The sequence below is a fragment of the Microtus oregoni genome, unplaced genomic scaffold (assembly GCF_018167655.1).
Source record: "Microtus oregoni isolate MIOR12 unplaced genomic scaffold, Mior012 000020F_ref0000438, whole genome shotgun sequence".
Classification (NCBI taxonomy): Eukaryota; Metazoa; Chordata; class Mammalia; order Rodentia; family Cricetidae; genus Microtus; species Microtus oregoni.
The window spans coordinates 13,995,005-14,014,104 of NW_024543079.1; the positions used below are offsets into that span (position 1 = coordinate 13,995,005).

The window sequence follows — 19,100 nt, forward strand, 5'->3', positions numbered from 1 at the left end:
TAGATTAAATAGGACAGTGGAGGTGGAACGTCCTAGCATAATGATTGTGGACATTGTTTTTGTTCTTGCTTTTTCCAGACAAGGTTTCTCCGTGTAGCCCTGGCAAGCCTGCAGAATAGTCTCTTAATTAGCGAGCCATGAGGGAGGGTCCAGCCCATTGTGGGTGGTGCCATCCCAGACTGATGGCCTTGGGTTCTATAAGAAAGCAGACTGAGTGAGCTGTGAGGAGCAAGCCAGTAAGCAGCACCCTTCCATGACTTCCACATCAGCTCCAGTTGGAGTTCCTCCCTGGGCTTCCCTCAGTGAATGGTGATTTAGGAGATGTCAGTCAAAGCAGCCTTCTCCTCTCCACATTGCTCTTATTCATGGTGTTTTTTTCACCCTAAGATAGAGCAGTCTTTTGCTTTAAGCATTTCAAGGGAGGGTGACTTTCTCAAAATGTTGGTTTAGGCTCAATGAAACCAACTTCGGGCTTCTGGTTTTAGTTAGGGTTTCTATTGCTGTGAAGAGACGCATGACCACAGCAACTCTTATAAAGGAAAACATTTAATTTGAGCTGGCTTAGAGCTCAGAGGTTTACTCCATTGTCATCATGGTAGGAAGCATGGTGGCATGCAGGCAGGTGTGGTGCTGGAGAGGTAGCTGAGAGTTCTACATCTGGACCTGCGGGCAGCAGGAAGACACTGAGATACACTAGCCCTGGCTTGAACTTCAGAGACCTCAAAGCCCACCCCCAGTGACACACTTCCTCCAACAACACCACACCCATGTACCAAGTGTACCAAGCTTTCTTGTCAGACTATCTTTGGACAGCCACTCCACAAATAATCCCCAGAAACTTATTAATAATTATGAAAGCTTGGCTTAGTTTAGGCCTTTCCCCAACTATCTCTTATAAGTTAATTAACCCATATTTTTAAATCTACATTCTGCCACGTGGCTCGGTTACCTCTTCTTTGTACAGCACATCCAACTTGTTCTGAGTCTGCTGGTGAACTCTACGGGCCTAGATTCCTTTTCCTTCCCTCCCCTTCCCTGGAAGTTTCACCAATTTCTCCTGCCCAGCTATTGGCCATTTAGCTCTTTATTAAACCAATCAGAAGGTGCCTTAGGCAGAGATAGATCTTGATAGTGTAAATAAATATTCTACAACATACCTGCTCCAACAAGGCCATACCTCTCAATAGTGCCAGTCCCTCTGGACCTATGAGGCCATTTTCATTCAAACTACCACACAACAGAACTGTGTGGTGCTTTGAAAAAAAAAATGGTCCCCAAAGGGAATGGCACTATTAGGAGGTGTGGCCATGTTAGAAAAAGTGTGTCACTGTAGGGGTGTGCTGTGAGGTCTCTTTTGCTCAAGCTTCCCTCAGTGTGACAGTCAGTCGATGTTCTGTTGCCTGCTGATCAAGAAGAGGCTCCTTATGGAGTTTGATAGCCATTTGGGCAAAAAACTGCTCTTGCCTGGACTATTGCATAAACTGGACACAGAGCACCCGCAGAGAGAGGACTGCTGAACTTGCCTAAAGGTGAGATGGTCTTTTGGGATTCCTGATTCATGAAAGAGTCTGTGAGACATTCTACCGGACACAGCAGAAAGTGACTGAACTGTCTTTGAAGTTTCCTGCTTCATGGAAGAGCCTGCTGGATACTATAGGCCTGTAGGCTGAAGATGGATGCCCCAACGGTACAGAGGAACTTTGGGTGACTGTCCAGACAGCGAGATGTGTCTGTCATTTCTAGAGTTTTGAAAGTTGCTTATTTTGTGTTTACTTAGGTAATATTATATCCTCCTGGAGTCTTTGATGGAGTTGAAGAATGGTTAGTTATAGTTATAGTTTTCCTTAGTTATGATAAAATATAAAATAAATATAAATATTGTCACTGTAATTCTTGCTTTATAACTGTTTTGTTATATGTAATTTGCTATGTTAAAGTTAAAGCCTTTCTTTTTGTTTAAACAGAAAAAGGGGAAATGATGTAGGAGTGTCTTCTATCTATCTGTTGCTTTCATTGGTTAATTAATAAAGAAAACTGCTTGGCCTCATAGGTCAGAACATAGGTAGGCGGGGAAGACAGAACAGAATTCTGGGAGGAAGAAAGCAGAGTCAGGCAGATGTCATGGAACCAGCCATCAGGTCAGATATGCTGAATCTTTCCTGGTAAGCCACCACCTCGTGGTGCTACACAGATTATTAGAAATGGGTTAATCAAGATGTGAGAGTTAGCCAGTAAGAGGCTAGAGCTAATGGGCCAAGCAGTGTTTAAATGAATACTTTTTTTTTTTTTTTGGTTTTTCAAGACAGGGTTTCTCTGTGATTTTGGAGCCTGTCCTGGAACTAGCTCTTGTAGACCAGGCTGGTCTCGAACTCACAGAGATCCGCCTGCCTCTGCCTCCCGAGTGCTGGGATTAAAGGAATGCGCCACCACCGCTCGGCTTAAATGAATACAATTTGTGTGTTGTTATTTTGGGTGTAAAGCTAGCCATGCGGGAGCTGGGTGGGACAAAAAGCAGGCCTGCTCGCCTCATCACTACAGAGTTGCAGTGGTCATGGTGTCTCTTCACAGCAATAAAAACCCAAACTAAAAACAAAATGGGAGAATACATTTCTCTTGTTTTACACTACCAAGTTGATGATAACTTGTTACAGTGTCTTGGGAAACTCATACAGTGTCTCTGTGCTGTTATCCAGGTCTCAGATTCCTGTGGTCTCCCTTCTACCTGGCCCCTCTCCCACATTTTCAAAAAACATATTCTCCTAGTTATTCAGAGTTTGTTCTGGCAGTATTATAGGCATTTTATGTAGTTTACTAAATTCTCAAATCCTATTAAGCAGATATTAATATTCTTCCTAATTTACAGAGGAGAGAGAGAGAAAAGGTGAGTTCACACTTATAATGCCCCAATTTAATACCCACACATTTACCCTTGACCCTGCACCACTCAGTGTCTCTAGGCTAGATATGGTGTTCAATTTGCTTGTCAACTAATGGCACATTGGGACACTTATTGAGGGATATTTTCAAGAATGCTGGATTGGGGTTGGAGAGATAGATCAATGGTTAAGATAACCGGCTACTCTTCAAGAGGACCTGGGTTCAAGCCCCAGCACCCACATGGAGGTTCACAGTATCTTTAATTCCAGACCCAGAGGATCCCATACCCTTTTCTGGCCTCAGAGGGGACCAGGTTTGCATGTGATGCATAGAGATGCATGCAGATAAAACCCTCATATACATAAGTAAATAAAATCACAAAATTATGCTGAATCCAAAACTTGTCCTTAACTCCTCACCTATGCTCATATGAGCAGCCCTAATTAAACTTAGTGTGTCACAAACAATAGCTGTAAAAATATAGAAGTAGGAGGGGCTTGCTGGGGAAAAAGGAGTCAGCCAGAGCAGAGGAGGAGGATGGAGGGCAATGGGGAGGGGCACTGACCAGAACACACACACACACACACACACACACACACACGAACTTGTCAAAGAACAATAATCTTAAAAGGAAGCCAAGCCTGCCTGCACTGTACTCAATAAACCAAACAGACGTTTTCCTCTGGCTTTTTTCAGCACAGAGTGGGCAACCTTAGAATTACAGAAAAGTCTAAGTTAAAAGGATCTCAAAGATCCGATTGGTCAAATCCTTCCTTTTATAAATGTGGATGCTGGGCCTAGAGGAGGGGAGAGGCTCCTTTAAGGTTACACAGATAGGTTGTGTGTGAATGGCCGAGTTGTAATGAAGCCGCATTAACTTCAAACACAGGGTTGTCTCTACAGCTCACCACACTGACCAGGATGGGTGTTGCTGTGGCTAACGCACTGACAAAGTCCAGGACCTAGCAAGAAAGGAAGTGGGAAAACTGCCCAGATGTTCTCAAAGCAGTAGTACCGGGGACAATGAAGGGCGGCAGCCACTGAGGTGGTCCGGGGTACTGGGACGGGCAAAGTTCTGGTTGATTTAGAGACTGAAGGGACCATGATGTCATGACACCTTAAAATGAAAGACGGTTATAAATTTACAAATTCCTAGAACAAAAGGGATTTCTGCAAACCTTAGGAGTGACGGCTTTGGGAAAATTCTAGAGTTTACTTACACAATCGGGGAAGTGGTTGGGAAACCTTGTGTCTAACAATGGCCAAAGCTGAACACTTTCCATCCATCTTTTATAGACATCTTTTCAAATCTTGAGTCCCTGCTGGATCCTTCTTAAAAAGGTATTTGGAAAAAAAAGAAAGAACCTAGTCTAGACAGCACCTGTAAAGTGTTCCTTGACGCTTTACTACGCAGTAAGGGCTCAGCAAACGGAAACTGGGGTTGTGAAAACATCACTAACAGCAGCCACAGTAGCCACTGTCCTTAAGACACGTTGAACTCCTCTCTGTAGAGTAGCTATCCCGAGATGCTCTTTTGCCAGTGTTCCACTGCCCATTGCATCTTGGGTCTTGTAGTCAGGAAATGAGTGGCTTATTGTCTTATGCGCAGGCGTCGTGGTGCGTATCCCCGGAAGAACCAGCAGCGGCTCGGAGGATGAGCGGGTGGCGGTGGCTGCAGCTGCTGCGGCGGCACTGACAGGACACGAGCTCTATGCCTTTCCGGCTGCTCATCTCGCTCGGCCTCGTGTGCGTGCTCCTGCCCCTGCACCATGGTGCGCCAGGCCCCGACGGCACCGCGCCCGACCCCGCCCACTACAGGTGAAGGGGGCCAGGCTCCTGCTCTCCACGGCTGGGGACTGACTGGCAAGCGCCCACCGGGCCCCTTCCCTTCCCTCTGCCCCAGGACCCCTACCCTGACGTGATCGGTCCCGCTGCTGGGCCCTCGGCAGAAATCACATGGTGGTTCCCACTCTCCGTCCTGTGTCTGCTCCTTTCTCCCGCCTGGTTTTTTGGGTTCTGGCCCCCTACCTTATTTCTCATCCCTCGCACCAGGGAGCGAGTCAAGGCCATGTTCTACCACGCCTACGACAGTTACCTGGAAAATGCCTTTCCCTACGATGAGCTGAGACCTCTCACCTGTGACGGCCACGACACCTGGGGCAGGTAGAACGAGCTTGAGGGCCAAGGGGGTTGGCTGGGGTCTTAGGAGGGCTGGTGGCTTCAAGGTCTCACTGATTCTGGATCGTTTCCGGCCTGGGCTGATTCAACCCCTTCCCCTCAATCCAAACCAACGCTGTCAGAGTCTACACAGCTTTCACAGTACAAAAAGTCATGGATTAATCTTGGATTAATCATCCAGCAGGCTAGACCTCTGGACTCGGTAGGAACAGGCACCACACAGGAACACTTGGGCACATTTCTGGAGTCGCAGAATCTTTTGAAAGAACTTCCAAGAGTCAGAAAACTCAACTTCTTCATTTTATAGGTGGGCCCCCAGCTCCAGGAGGGGGTGTTACTCTCCCCAGATGGAAGGTCCTTTGTAGTTGTGTTCTCTGTATGACTGGAAAATATTTCCCCTCCATCTTCATACCACTGTTTCGTGTCACCGCTATCTTCCTCACCTCCCCAGTTTCAGTTCCCATCACCACCATGCACACAAGTCACCTGATTCGTTTTCTGTTAGTAATTCCTGTGCTATCACATTTTTCAATTTCACTAGAATAAAAACCCAGCTCAGTGAAGAACCATTGCATTAGCAGAAACAGACAGGGATTGAACACTGCCATGCGCTTTTAGTGCTGTCCCATTTAATTCTCTTAACACTCTTGGGGGTTAGGGCTATAATCTGGAGCTGTGTGTGTGTGTGTGTGTTTTCAGATAGAGTCCCACGTAGCCCAGGCGGTGTGTGTGCGCGTGTGTGCCTGTGTGTTTTCAATAGGGTCCCACATAGCCCAGGCGGTGTGTGTATGTGTGTGTGTGTTTTCAGATAGAGTCCCACGTAGCCCAGGCCGTGTGTGTGCGCGTGTGTGCCTGTGTGTTTTCAATAGGGTCCCACATAGCCCAGGCGGTGTGTGTATGTGTGTGTGTGTTTTCAGATAGTGTCCCATGTAGCCCAGGCTCTGTGTGTGTGTGTGTGTGTGTGTGTGTTTTCAATAGGGTCCCACATAGCCCAGGTGGTGTGTGTGTGTGTATGTTTTGTTTTCAGATAGGGTCTGACATAGCCCAGGCTGGCTTCAAACTCATTACATAGCTGAGAACGACCTCAAACTCCTGGCGCTTCTGCCTCCACTTCCTAAGCTGAGATTGCAGGTGCTCACCATCACTCCTGGCTTATTATCTTTTTTTTTTAAACAAGTATTCTTAAACGATGGCATGCTTTCTGTGCCAAGAACTAGACAAGCAAGCTAAGAGCTTGTGTCATGTTTTATTTTATAGTTGGAACAAAAGGCAAGAACAAACAAATGGCTAATTGCAGCAGGACGGAATCATGCATGACTTTCTCATTCCGTAGAGCTCCAGCACTACCTGTCCTCTATATCATCCTAGAGTCCATGCGCAGATATGTATTCTTTATTATTGAGACAGGATCTTGCTATGTAACCCAGCCTGGTTTTAAACTCTCAGTCCCTCTGTATCAGCCTTACCGGTGCTGGGGCTGCAGCCATATACCACACCTGGCTGTTGTATATCGCTGTAAAAAAATTAGCTTATTAAAATTTAACTTTGTAAAAAGGAACTTGTTATAATTTGTATATAATAAAACACCTATTTTAAATGTATAGTAGCCACTACAAAACTAGCATATAGAATATTTTTTACATTTTATGTGCATTGATGATTTGCCTGCATGTGTGTCTGTGTGAGGGTGCCAGATCCTGTAAGTGGAGTTACAGACCATTGTGAGCTGCTGTGTGGATACTGGGAATTGAACCCTGGTCCTCTGGAAGAGCAGCCAGTGTTCTTAACCTCTGAGCCATCTCCAGCCCTAGAATACTTCTTTACCCTAAAAAATTTCCGTGTGCTCTATAAATTATCCCTCTGCTATTACTGGCCCTAACAGCAGCATACCTGCTTTCTGTCAGTATGGCTTTTTAAATTTTATTAATGATTCGTGTGTTTGTTTCGCACAAATTTAGGTGTACCATATGTGTGCAGGAGGCTGTGGAGGCTCCTGGCTAGAGTCCCTGCAACTGTAGTTGCCAGCAGTTCTGAACCCCATGTTATTGTGGGAGTCAAACTCAGGTCCTCTGCAAGAGCAGTAAGTGCTCTTAACCCCTGAGCCATCTGTCCAGCCCTGCGTATGGTTTTTTTTTTTTTATTTGAAGTACAGATGAAAACATGCTATATAGTTTACTTCATACGTGGTGTTTTCACTTAACAGCATGATCTTCTCATTAGTACATAGAACTCTGATAACCATGTCTTAATAATGTCTGTATCATAGTTTGTTCATCACTCCTCAGTTTGTGAGCAGCCAGTAATTTCTAGCTCTTGATGTTATAAGTGACACAGCCTTGAGCATTCTCCAGCTGTTAGTGTGTTACAATCTGTGCTGCCTCCCCATGGTTAGGAAGATGCCAGGAAACATGGGCGAATGTTCATTACAGCTGAGCTACATCAGGTAGTCAGAAGGCTCTGCCTTCCCCTCTGGTTCCTCAGTTGTAACTGTACATGGGATATTTAAGAACATCACTGTGCCTCATTTGAGTTTTGGGCGAATCTGATCTGGGCGGTTATGAATCCGGTGTTTGATGTTCTTATGAAGCAGTTGGGACTTTGTCTTTTTACAGTTTCTCTCTGACGCTGATTGATGCCCTGGACACCTTGCTGGTAAGTATCCCTATTTCTTTCCCTCGCTACCATTGCCTAACCGACATCCTTCCTCTTTTGGTTGCTTGTCTGTGGGTAAAAAGTAAATTCTTCTCCTAGGTCTTTATCTCATGATTCTGAGCCACCAGGCCTTGGTTACCCAACTGCATAGTAGAGAATTCCAAGTTCCAAGAGAAAACCAACTTACGCAGGTTCAGTCATTGAACAGATATTTATAGAGGACCTGCGGTAGACTTGCCCAGGTCAGTGAGAGACACAGAGACGTTCTAGTAGCCATGTGCAGTGACCATAAGATAACAGCACTGCTTACTGTGTCTTGTGTATGCCTTGTGCTAAGGCCTTTACAGGCTGTATTAGTCAGTGTTTATCATGGCTATGACCACACAAGAGAACAGTTTAAAAGGAGGAAGGATTTATGTAGGCTCACGGTTTCAGAGGCTTCAGCACATGATTGTCTAGCTCTGTGTGCTTGGGCAATAATGTGGCAGAGATGCTTCTTCGTCTCATGGTGAATAGGAAACAGATCAGGAGATAGGATGGACCAGGGACAAGGTCCTTCCCCCATGCTGCCCCCCCCCCCCCCAGTTACTTACTTCCTCCAGCTAGACTCACTTGATAGAGTTTCTGTAACCACTCAAAATAGTACTACCTGTTGGAAACCTATAGACGTCCACACAGTTTCCCATGATTACTTATCCAGATTACAATATATGCATCATCCTATTTAATCCTTCCAATAATCTCATGGTTTTATGACTTCATTATTTTATTCCTTCCTATAGCTGAGAAATGTGATGCTTAGAAAGATTAAAAACAGAACTCAGACTTAAACTTAATTTAATGTGACTCGAATCCATGACTGTCTCCTGTTCACACACCCCACCCAGGGTTTTGTTGCTTAGCCAGGCACACCTCAAGCTTGGCAATCTTCTTGCCTCAGCCTCTCCAGTGCCAAGATGATAAAGATTTACCACCCTGCCTGGCCACTCCTCATTTTTATACATCTATAATATTTATGTGACTATGAACACTATATAAATATGGTTTGGCTTATAATTTTTTGTTTACTGTTAATTTGTATATTCTTATCTATTTATCAAAAAGTTATTGAAGACAACTAAATCCCAAGCCTGGAGCTAAACTTGGGAGTCAAAATGGCGAGTTTAAACAGAAATGACCTCTGTTTGCCTGGAGTTTGAGATGTTAGCACTGGAAACACACACAGAATCAAAGAATAGCCATAAAAAATGATAATCACCCATTGAGTCCAGGGCTTTGTAATGGAAAGTTTTTTTTTTTTTTAACAAAAATGATCTGGCTGGGTGTGGTGGTGCACGCCTTTAGTCCCAGCACTGGGAAGGAAGAGGCAGAGGCAGGCCAGTCTCTGAGTTCAAGGCTAGCCTTGTCTATGGAGTGAGTTTTAGGACAGCCAGAAATATACAAAAGAAACCCTGTCTTGGAAATAAAAACAAACAAAAAAACCCCAAAATAAAAAAAAGGATCTGACCTAGACTAAGGAGGCTTGGGAGAAGTTCTCGGAGGCAGTGATGTGAAAGTGGAGATGGAATTTGAACGAGGAGCTGGTGGTAACTGGGAAAGAGATGGGAGAAGCATGTTCCAGGCCAGCTAGTGCAAGGCTCTGTGGCAGGAGAGTTGGAAGCAAATGCAGTGAATGGAAGGGAGGCCAGGTTCCCTAGGAATCTGGAGAGAGGAGGGACAGGTGACACTGGGGGGATGGTGGGGCTGGGGGCTGCAGCTCTTCTTCACTATGCTATGCTCCTTCATCTGAGAGTATGGAGGAGCCACTGGCATTTCTTAAGTATGAGACAGGAAGTTATGAAATTTCTGCTTTGAGATCACGGACTGCCGAGTGAAGAAAGGTTTGTGAGATCAACAAACATTTGTCAAGTAATTGCTTCCTGAGCTGCATCTGGCACTCTGGAGAAATATAAGGCTGAATGAGGCCTCTGCCATCGCAAAGGTCTTTTCATCTTGTCTTGTTTAATGTAGAAAGGAATAGAGACCCTGGCAGTAGTGGATGGAGTTCTTAGGGGTCCTGAAGGGAAGAAGAATCAGAGGCATGGTAGAACAGGTGACACTCCCCAGTGAGGAGCTGGAGTTTTGAGTGGGAGGAAAGGGAACTGGAGGAGAATGGGTAGTTTTACTGCAGAGAAGATAGCTAGCGGAAGGTGAACAGTGAGAGAAACCGGACAGCAGGTAGGCTGGCTCCCTCCTCCTAGAGAGCTTGAGCATTGGGATAGTCAGGAATTGTTTGGACTGCAAACAGAGGCTCAGTTCAACTGACTTAGGCAGGAAGACAAGCTCAATCAGATAACTAAAAAGTCCAGATCAAAGGCTGGCCTCAGACCTGATCCAGAGAGACAGATGACGTCAGCAGGACTCTCCTTCCACCTTTTATCTCTGCTTTCTTGCCTGCTGTGTTCTCGGTCTTCTTAAGTAGTATGTCAGCCTGTTGCTTTTCGGCATACTCCAGTTTAAGAAACAGTATGGTCAAAGTGTCATCCTTTCCTTTTAATCCAAGGAGTAAGTTTTTACTGATCAGATTTAGATCACATATGTATTTCCAAATAGTATCACTTGGGGAAGGGATATGGTACCTTGGCTGGTCCTAGTGAAGTACGCACTCCACAGCTGGGGACATGGGACCACCCGCTCCAGAATTATGGGAGTGACTGCGGGAGGAAGAGTATTCAATGGAAATTTGGGGTGCTATTAGCAGAAAAATTAATATATATCAGGTTAGGCATGGTGGCACAATCCTAGGAACATCATAAGTCCAAGGCCATTCTTGGCTTATATAGTGAGTTCGAGGCCAGCCTGGGCTGTATGAGACCATCTAAGCAAACAAGTTTGTTCTCTCTCTCTCTGTCAATCTCTCTCTCTTCTCTCCACCTCTACTTCCTACATGTTCTCTCCCTCCATGTATGTATATCCACATACAACACATATGTTTATATACACATACATGTAGACACACACATATGTAACATTTGACTGTGATTTAAACAGATTTATTTTCCCGAGTAAAAGAGAGGATAAAACGGCTTAGTTGACAGAATCCTTGCCTTATACATGAGGCTATGGGTTCAATCCCTATCAACCCCAAATGAATAAGAACCACGAAGCTGAATGAAAACGTGACCCATCCTTGACGCATACAGTTTCCGGGCTGGAGAGATGGCTCGGTGGTTAAGAGCACTGTTGCTCTTGTAGAGGGCCTGGGTTTGGGTCCCAGCACCCACATGGTGGCTCACAACCATCTGTAACTCCAGTGCTAGGAGTTCCAATCCCCTACTTTGGCCTCCAAGGGCACCAAGTGTGAATGTGGCACACCTGTGTGGAGGCAAAGCCCTCAAACCCACAAAATAAAATATATCTTTCAAAAATGAAAAGGAAAGAAAAAGAAAGCCAAGAGGTCATTTTTTCTTCTAGTAAAGAGTCTCATTAGTAACGTGGCACCAGAGACTTGGGCTCTTTGTAGCTTCCTCCTCTCCCATCGTATGGCTTTTATTTTCATGCTTGGTACCCCATGGTGAAACATAGCTGCCACCACTCCAGAAACTGTGTCTGTTCTCAAGGCAGAAAAGCAAGGCCAGAGTAAAAGCCGTGCTAGCCCTGTCTATTGTTAGGAAGAGATTTGTTCCCTCTAATATATGTCACAAGTACCAGAGTATGGTCACATAGTGACCTCTCGAAGCAAAGGAAGCCAGTGGCTTCATGGTGCTTGGCCTCTGGCAGGAGGCTTTGGGGTAAAGAACATTGGGAAGCAACTGTCATTGTTTTCCACAAGGTACAAAGGACTGGGGAGCTACAAACAGCTCATGTCCACTACTGACCCTGCTTTGTTTGTACAGGATCCGTTTAAATGGACCAGGAAGTTAGACTAGGTTTCTGTGTGGTTGCTGGCTTGGCGTAGCTGAGCCGACGACAGAGTCTTGACTAAAGAGTGAGGGCACACCAGCATCTAAACTTCGTCCATGCTTGGGGAGCAGTGTGGTCAGGGTTTTCTTTCATTCCAGATTTTGGGGAATACCTCTGAATTCCAAAGAGTGGTGGAGGTTCTCCAGGACAACGTGGACTTTGATATTGACGTGAATGCCTCTGTGTTTGAAACCAACATCCGAGGTGAGCACTGCCTTCTGGGGCCTGTAATAGAGGCGTGGTCTCTGGCTACCAAAATGGGAAATGAGGTCTTTGGGGGTCACCTTTCCAGGACACTGGTCCAGACTAGTGACAGACAGTGCTGCCCCCTCCCAGAGTAAATACTGTTTCCTTGGTGTTGGAACAGGAAAGGTTTATCTCTGCTTTCCTGAAGGTTTTTGTTATGTGGTTGAACTTTGTGGATGATGAAAGTGGTTTTTTGATTTGGTTTATTATTTTTTGCTTTTTGAGACTTAGTCTCACTTTGTAACTCTGGCTGGCCAAAAACTGACTGCATAGACCAGGCTGACCTTAAACTCAGTATGCTCCCCCCACCTCTACCTCCCTAGTGCTGGGTTTAAAGGCATGTACCACCACACCCCGATAGTGGCTTTTTTTTTTTTTTGAGACATGGTCCTCACACTGTTGCCAAGGCTGGATTACAACTCACTATGTAGGACAAGCTGACCTCAAAGCCAAAGCCTTCTTCTCGCTGAGATCACAGACATGAGCTACCACACCCAGCTCCCATTTTCCTCTTATTTATGTTGAAGTTGTGTGCGGTATCTTCTAAAATAGCTTTCTTAGCAAATAAACAAATAACTTATCAAAGTCTAAACAAATAACTTATCAAATTCTAGAAGTAGTAAAAAAATCTCTACTCTCTGTGGTAAGACAGAGAACACATGTACTGTAGTTCCATAGTTTAGTTCTTTATAGTTGAAGCTTAGGTTTACTCATGTGTTTAGTATGTGTGTGTGTCTGTGCACGCTTGCGTGCACATGCGCGTGTTCATGCAAGGGCCCATCCTGGTCAGATGGTCAGATCCTGGTAATATTCATCAGGAGCTGTCCACCTTGTGTTCTGAGCCAGGGTCCCTCACTGGGACCTGGGGCTTGCTGCCTTGGCAGGCCTGGCAGGCCTGTGAGCCCAGCCATCCTCCTGTCTGCTTCCCCAGCACTGGGACTGCAAGTGTGTACCATCACACTCACTTCGTTTACATGGATGTTAAGGATGGAATTCAGGTCCTCATATTTACAGGACAAGCACCTCACAAACTGAGCCACTTCTCCAGCCCCTTACCACCTCTCTGGCTGTCTCTGTTTGCTTTAGTGTCTCGGGCCTTGTTATGTGTGATTGGTCTTTTCTTTAAAGAACTTCAGACTTTTCCTTTACGTGGATATGTTCTTGGCAAACTTTCCCAGATTTTGTTTACACGAAAATGTCTTTGTCTCGCTTCCTTCGGTCTTTGGGAGACATTTTTTTCTGCATGTATGGCCGCTGCTAATGATTATTTTCTCTTAGTCTATCAAAGAAATTTTTCCACTGTTTTCTGCTTTCATTTTGTTAAGAATGTTTACCAATCTCACGATCATTTCTTTGTAGATAAATATGTTTCTGTCCTTTTAAAATGCATCTTATTCTGGAAAATTCTAAGTACCTGTGGCCATTGAGAAGACAGCACAGTGAAGGAGTGCAGCCGTCTCCCATTGTCACCCAGACTGTAGGCGCTTTTAAAATCCTTTGTTTGAGGGAACAAGTGGGAAAACAGATCTTTTCTCTTTTTGATGTTTTGCAATGTTTACATTTACGTTGTGTATATCAATGTGGATTTCTTTTTATTTTGCTTAGGTTTCTTGGGTCTATAAGTTGCTGTTTTTCCTTGGTCAAATAATGCCTCTCACCTATTTTCTCCCATTTATTTATTATTTATTTATTTACCTATTTATTTTGGTTTCAACGTGACTTCTCACCCTGTCCCCTAAGTTGCTCTTGTATCTAGGGAACACTCTATATCTTCCTGTTGCACTCTGGATAACTTTGGCTGTCTTCAAGTCCGCTAGGTCTTTCGTCATGTATATCTTATGTACTAGCAAATCATGCAATTTTCACATAATTATTGTATTTTTATCTTTAGAAAAAATGGTACTTTTATAAATATACTTGGTCAATTTTTTTTCACTGTTTTTTATTACGTCTTTCTATATCCAGTCTCTTTCATTTCTTTACGTGTATTTCTGATAATTATTTTCTGTCCTCTTTGTGAAAACCCCAGCGTCTGACATGGTGGTGCACCTTACCTCTGTTGTTATCAGAAGCTTCCTTTCCACAATGCTGTTTTGAGATTTAAATTTTTTATTTGTATTATTTACTGTAGGCACATTTCCTAGACTCCACCAATTGGATTCTTAGAGGCCTGGATGGAACGTGCTTTTTCCCCAGGTTATTGTTGTTGATTTCTGCCGTGTGGCGTGAGGCACTTCCTACAAAGCCCGTTTTAATGCTGGGGATGTGGCTTCGTGTGGAGAACTTGCCAGGCATGACAAGGTCTCGGGTCAGATCTCTACTCCTGCAAAACTGAACCCTTCAGATGCCCACAGCGCCGTGTTTATGCTACCATTTGAGGTTTCCTAGACTGTTCAGTTCACACAAATTCAGACCATAAAGTTTGTGAGTTCCTGGTTGTAGTCATGGCCTCTCTTGGGATTTGTTCCCTAACTGTTAAACCTGAGAATTGAGACAGAAAGACCTGTTCTACAATTTTTGAGCCAAATTTGAAGCAAACTTTAGTTAAATATTGGCTGGATGATGGACTCTGGCCAGGACCTTTCTAGGGTTCCAGAAAATGGCAACTTAAGTAATATTTTACAGAGGCTTATAAAGACAAACCCAAAAGGCCACCGTACTTCCCGTCAGGTTCAATAAGGTACAAGCATATATCCCAATGTACTTCCTGCCTGTGGGACCTCTGGCCTATGTCCAGCCAGGGGCAAGTGTACATGGTGACGTATTTCCTGCCTGTGCACCTCCCACCTCCATGTGATCCAGCACATCTGGTGCAGTTGAGTCAAACAAACTTGTTTAGGGGAGCAAACCCATACGGCTTGTGGTCTCCCATATGCAGTAGCCTCCAGCGTTTCAGGAAGTGTCTGTCCCTGAGCAAGGGGCTCACATGTTAGAGGCAGGTTTATTTCATGGATCGCTCAGGCACAGTAATTAAAACTAAAAACATAACTTTGGCTCTCACGTAGCCCCCTTACTTTTACTTAGTACCCACGTTTGAGGCTTGTAATTGTCCTCATGTTCACTCAAGGATGTATGAGGGTCTAGCTTAATTTATTCTTCTGTAGAATGTCTAATTCTTAGAGGACACCCTTCACGCAGAGACCTTTTACCAGAGGACTTGTTGGCCTCGTCCTGTCTTTGTCTCTGCTCCTCTTAGACAGGAGGAAGGAAAACCAAAGCTTAAGGTCACAGGTTATTTTTTGCCAGAGGGCACTTCTGGTACCTGGTCAGCCGTATTTCCAGTCACAGAATCTGTCTTTTTCACACACCCTGAATATAGTGTGATGACTCGAAAAGTAAGATGGAGGCAGTGGCAGCTGTCTTCTCCCGACAGACAGAGTGATGGACCGAAGTGAGCCACGCTTTAGAGTCGGACAGACTGTCCTACTGCCTGTCATATAGGTGAGCCAGGGCAAGCCACTTCGTTCCTCTGAACCTTAAAATTGGTATCTGCAGAGGAGGAGCAGTGCCTAGACCTTGGTCTGTCCTGGCAACTTCAAGGAGTGGCCATTGTTTTTGTCACCACCAAGGGAAAAACCCCATTAATGCTGTCCAATAGGTGGGAGTAAGGAATGACTTTTGTTTGTTTGTTTTAGAACAGTGGTTCTCAGCCCCTCTGGGGTTGCATATTAGATATCTTGCTATCAGGTATTTATGTTATGATTCATAACAGTAGCAAAATTGCAGTTATGAAGTAGCAGAGAAAATAATTTTATGGTTGGGGGTCACCACAACATGAAGAACTGTATAGTGTTGCAGCATTAGGAAGGTTGAGAACCGCAGTTTTAGGATATTTTAATTTATTTTTTAAAGTTGTATTACATTGACTCATTTATTGTATGGGTTTGGGTGAACACACAATGACATAGCATGTGTGGGGTCAGCGAACAACCGGGGGGAGGGATTAATTTTCTCCTTCCGCTGTGTGAGTCCTGGGGGTAGAACTCACATCATCAGACTCGGCAGTAGGTACCTTAACTCACCGAACTATCTCAATGGCCCTTTTAAAATTGATTTTTTTAATATATATATATATATATTATATTATGTGTATAGCATTCCTTCCACGTGTGCCTGCAAGCCAGAAGGGGGCGCCAGGTCTCATTATAGATGGCTGTAAGCCACCATGTGGTTGCTGGGAATTGAACTCAGGACCTCTGGAAGAGCAGTCAGTGCTCTTAACCTCTGAGCCATCTCTCCAGCCCCCTTAAAATTGATTTTTTGATGATTTCATAGATGTATATAATGTACCTTGGTCATATTCAACTCAAATCCCTCTTCTCACTCGCTCTAGAACTTCTCCTCATACTTCCTCTCCCAACCGTCATACGTAGAAAATACGGCCTGCACGGGAGTGTGTGGTTATCCACTGAAACATGGGCAACCTAGCAGTGGCCAGACGCTAGCAGCCATCGCTTAGCAGTGGTCCCTCAGCTAGGGATGGGGCCTCCTGAACACCCGTCTCATTCATGCTGGAATGTTTCCCGGTCTGGCCCTGTGCAGAGACCATAGCTGCTGTGAGTTAGCAAGTGCGACGGCCATGCCATAGACCCAGCACTCCTCTCCATCCTCTGCCCCTTACATCCGGGCCACCCCTCTTCTGAGATACCTCCTAAGCCGCGAGGAGGGCATTTGTTCTGTTGAGGGCTGAACACTCAGTAGTCAGCTATGAATCTGCATTGGGAATAAGTGGAGCACTACAATACTGACTGCTTTCGGAGAAGCTCCTTTTGAAGTATTAATCTATAGGGGGGACAAATAACTATTTGGAAGGCAGCCCCACGTAGGAGATTTATCCCTAGGAGCCTTTGACCTCCCTCACCATGGGCTTTTGGTCAGGTTTCCATTACCAGACATACATTCCCTCCCTTGGAGCAAGTCATAGATGGAGTCAGAAAGTGTGTGGCTCCTCCTGGACAGTCATGCCGCTATCGCGCCTGTGGGCGTGCCTTGGCAGACAGGTCAGTATGGCAGCATTCAGGGTCCTCTGCTGGGTAAGTCTGTTTTCTCCAGGTTGCATCGCGCCTTTTGTCACTATGAAAGCTGACAGGATCTCACTGTGTAGTCCAGGATGGCTTCAAACTCTGCCTCTACTTCCCAGGCACTGGGATTAGAGGTGTGTGCCACTTTGCCTGGGTAGGGATGGCTTTGCTAGCTCCTTCCTAGTGAGGCACTCCAGTAGCGTGGTTAGTTCTAGTTTGCATAAGAGAGAAACTGGTAGGACCCTGACACTTGTGTTTTGTGCCTTCTTTAGTGGTAGGCGGACTCCTTTCTGCTCATCTGCTGTCAAAGAAGGCTGGAGTGGAAGTAGAAGCTGGATGGCCTTGTTCTGGACCTCTCCTCAGGATGGCTGAGGAAGCAGCCCGAAAACTGCTCCCGGGTAAGAGCCAGGCAGAGATGGGGCAGAGGTGAGGGGTGGGGACTGAAGGTGGGTTAGGGGCAATGGGAGGTGACAATGGCACAAAGCCCAGTAGATCCTCTTTTCCTCTCTTCCTTCCAGATAGGGTCTCACTATATAGCTCTTGCTAGCCTGTAACTTACTATACAGTCAGGGCTCACCTTGAGGTTTTGACAGTCCTGCCTCTGCCTCCCAAGTGCCGAGTTAGCAGGTGTGTGCCACCACATCTGGCTCTAACCCAGCCTCTCTTGCTGGAGGTAAGAATGGCAGTGCCGAGATTTTCCCCTGATTTTTGTCTTTTAAAACTTCAAATCTCTCTTTCTACCCCTGTAAAACCATCCACTATAAAAACCAGGAGAGTTCTCACTACTGAAGTCAGGAGAGTCCTGAGCATTTTAAGGGCTTGCTGGAGTGTTGGCTCAGGATGTTACTACTGCTTGCAGGTGTAGGCCAAGCGAGTCTCACAGATTAAGTGGTCCTTGCATTTATTTTGAGGGAGCCCTCTTGTCCCCTCCCAGGTCACATGCTGCTGGAATGAGAGGGCCCCAGGGAATAGCTTTGGTCTGAGCCTTAGGGCTGCAGGTTCTAGGCTTTCCTCGGCCACCCAGCATCTTGGCCATGCCATTCTCCTGCTCCGTGGCTCAATTTCTCTGTCAACCATAATTCGTACCTGCTAGATGTATCTTTTGGAAGGCTAAGCTGAGGTCAGACAGAAGATGCTTAGCAAACTTGAGATGACAGGGATTGGGTTTGCTGGTTAAGCTATGTTCAGCACTATGAGCCAAGTTTCTGTGTTTTTATCCAGTGGGGCCATCACTGCTGGGCTCAGCGGCATTAGCTGGACACTGTGTTCTGTCCTGGGTGTGGTAGGAGTCCAGGGTGGTTCACACCCAGACACATGACTGGCATTGCGTGCATTCTACTGGCTCCTTGGCCATCTCATTTATTTGTCTCTCGGCCCTGGGGAGGGCAGGCGAGAGAGCGAGCTGGGCTCAGGTCTCATAGCTCATGGCTCACAGCCACGTGTCTCCTCACAGACATCATGTCCTGTGTGATTCATCCCCGGAGAAAACTGCCTTACTGTGCCTTCTGTTTTTTTCTCATTAAAAAATTATTTGCACTGAGTAATATACATATTCTAAAGTTCATACCCAGTAATTATGAAGCCAGCAGCGGTGTATCTCTATAGGTCAAGAAAGAGGATTCTTGGACCACACCCTCCTTGGCGCACTTCCTGTCTCTCAAGTACTCCTTTGAGCCCCTCTTGCTTGTGATGCTTTCTCCCTGCCTGCTCTGTGCCAGAGAGCACGTCTCATTCCTCCTGCCGGAGTGTCTGGACCTTGTAGCGCTCCTAAGTTTTGACAAATTAGTTCACAATTTGGTGACTTGTGACTGCTCTGCTGTTGTTTGCCTTGGGGGTGGAGAGGAAATCTCTGTCTTGGGCTCATCACCTAGTTCCTCCCTGGGCTCAGAGGCAAGGGGTGAGACAGACAAAGCTCTGGGCTGGATTTGAAGGGGTGGGGTCAGCGCAGGCCTTCCAACTCCCTCTGTGTGTGACTCTCCTTTGTGACCTTTAGCTGAGTCACTTGTGACAGGCTCCCTACCTGTTAAGTAGGGGTTGTATTGTATTAGTGGTTTGGTTTGTATCCTATTTTTAGGTTTTCTTTTAAAAATAATTTTTCCCTGAACTTTTATCTGAATCAGAATCTAAAACTGACCTCTCTACGGATGTGTTTGACTTGATGAAAGTCTCTGAGTAACTGCCAGC

The 19,100-nt window shown here is 45.5% G+C and overlaps 1 protein-coding gene across 1 annotated transcript in view; it reads left to right on the top strand.

The window, feature by feature from the left end:
* The first annotated feature begins 4,493 nt into the window (after positions 1–4,493).
* The window catches only part of Edem2 (ER degradation enhancing alpha-mannosidase like protein 2), a 28,986-nt gene continuing 14,379 nt past the window's right edge, over positions 4,494–19,100 (top strand). The window contains exons 1-5 of the mRNA XM_041670469.1: positions 4,494–4,695; positions 4,930–5,040; positions 7,668–7,707; positions 11,748–11,853; positions 17,189–17,314. Of these exons, the coding sequence (XP_041526403.1) occupies positions 4,589–4,695; positions 4,930–5,040; positions 7,668–7,707; positions 11,748–11,853; positions 17,189–17,314 (490 nt within the window). The 5' untranslated portion in view covers positions 4,494–4,588. The remainder of the gene's footprint in view (positions 4,696–4,929; positions 5,041–7,667; positions 7,708–11,747; positions 11,854–17,188; positions 17,315–19,100) is intronic.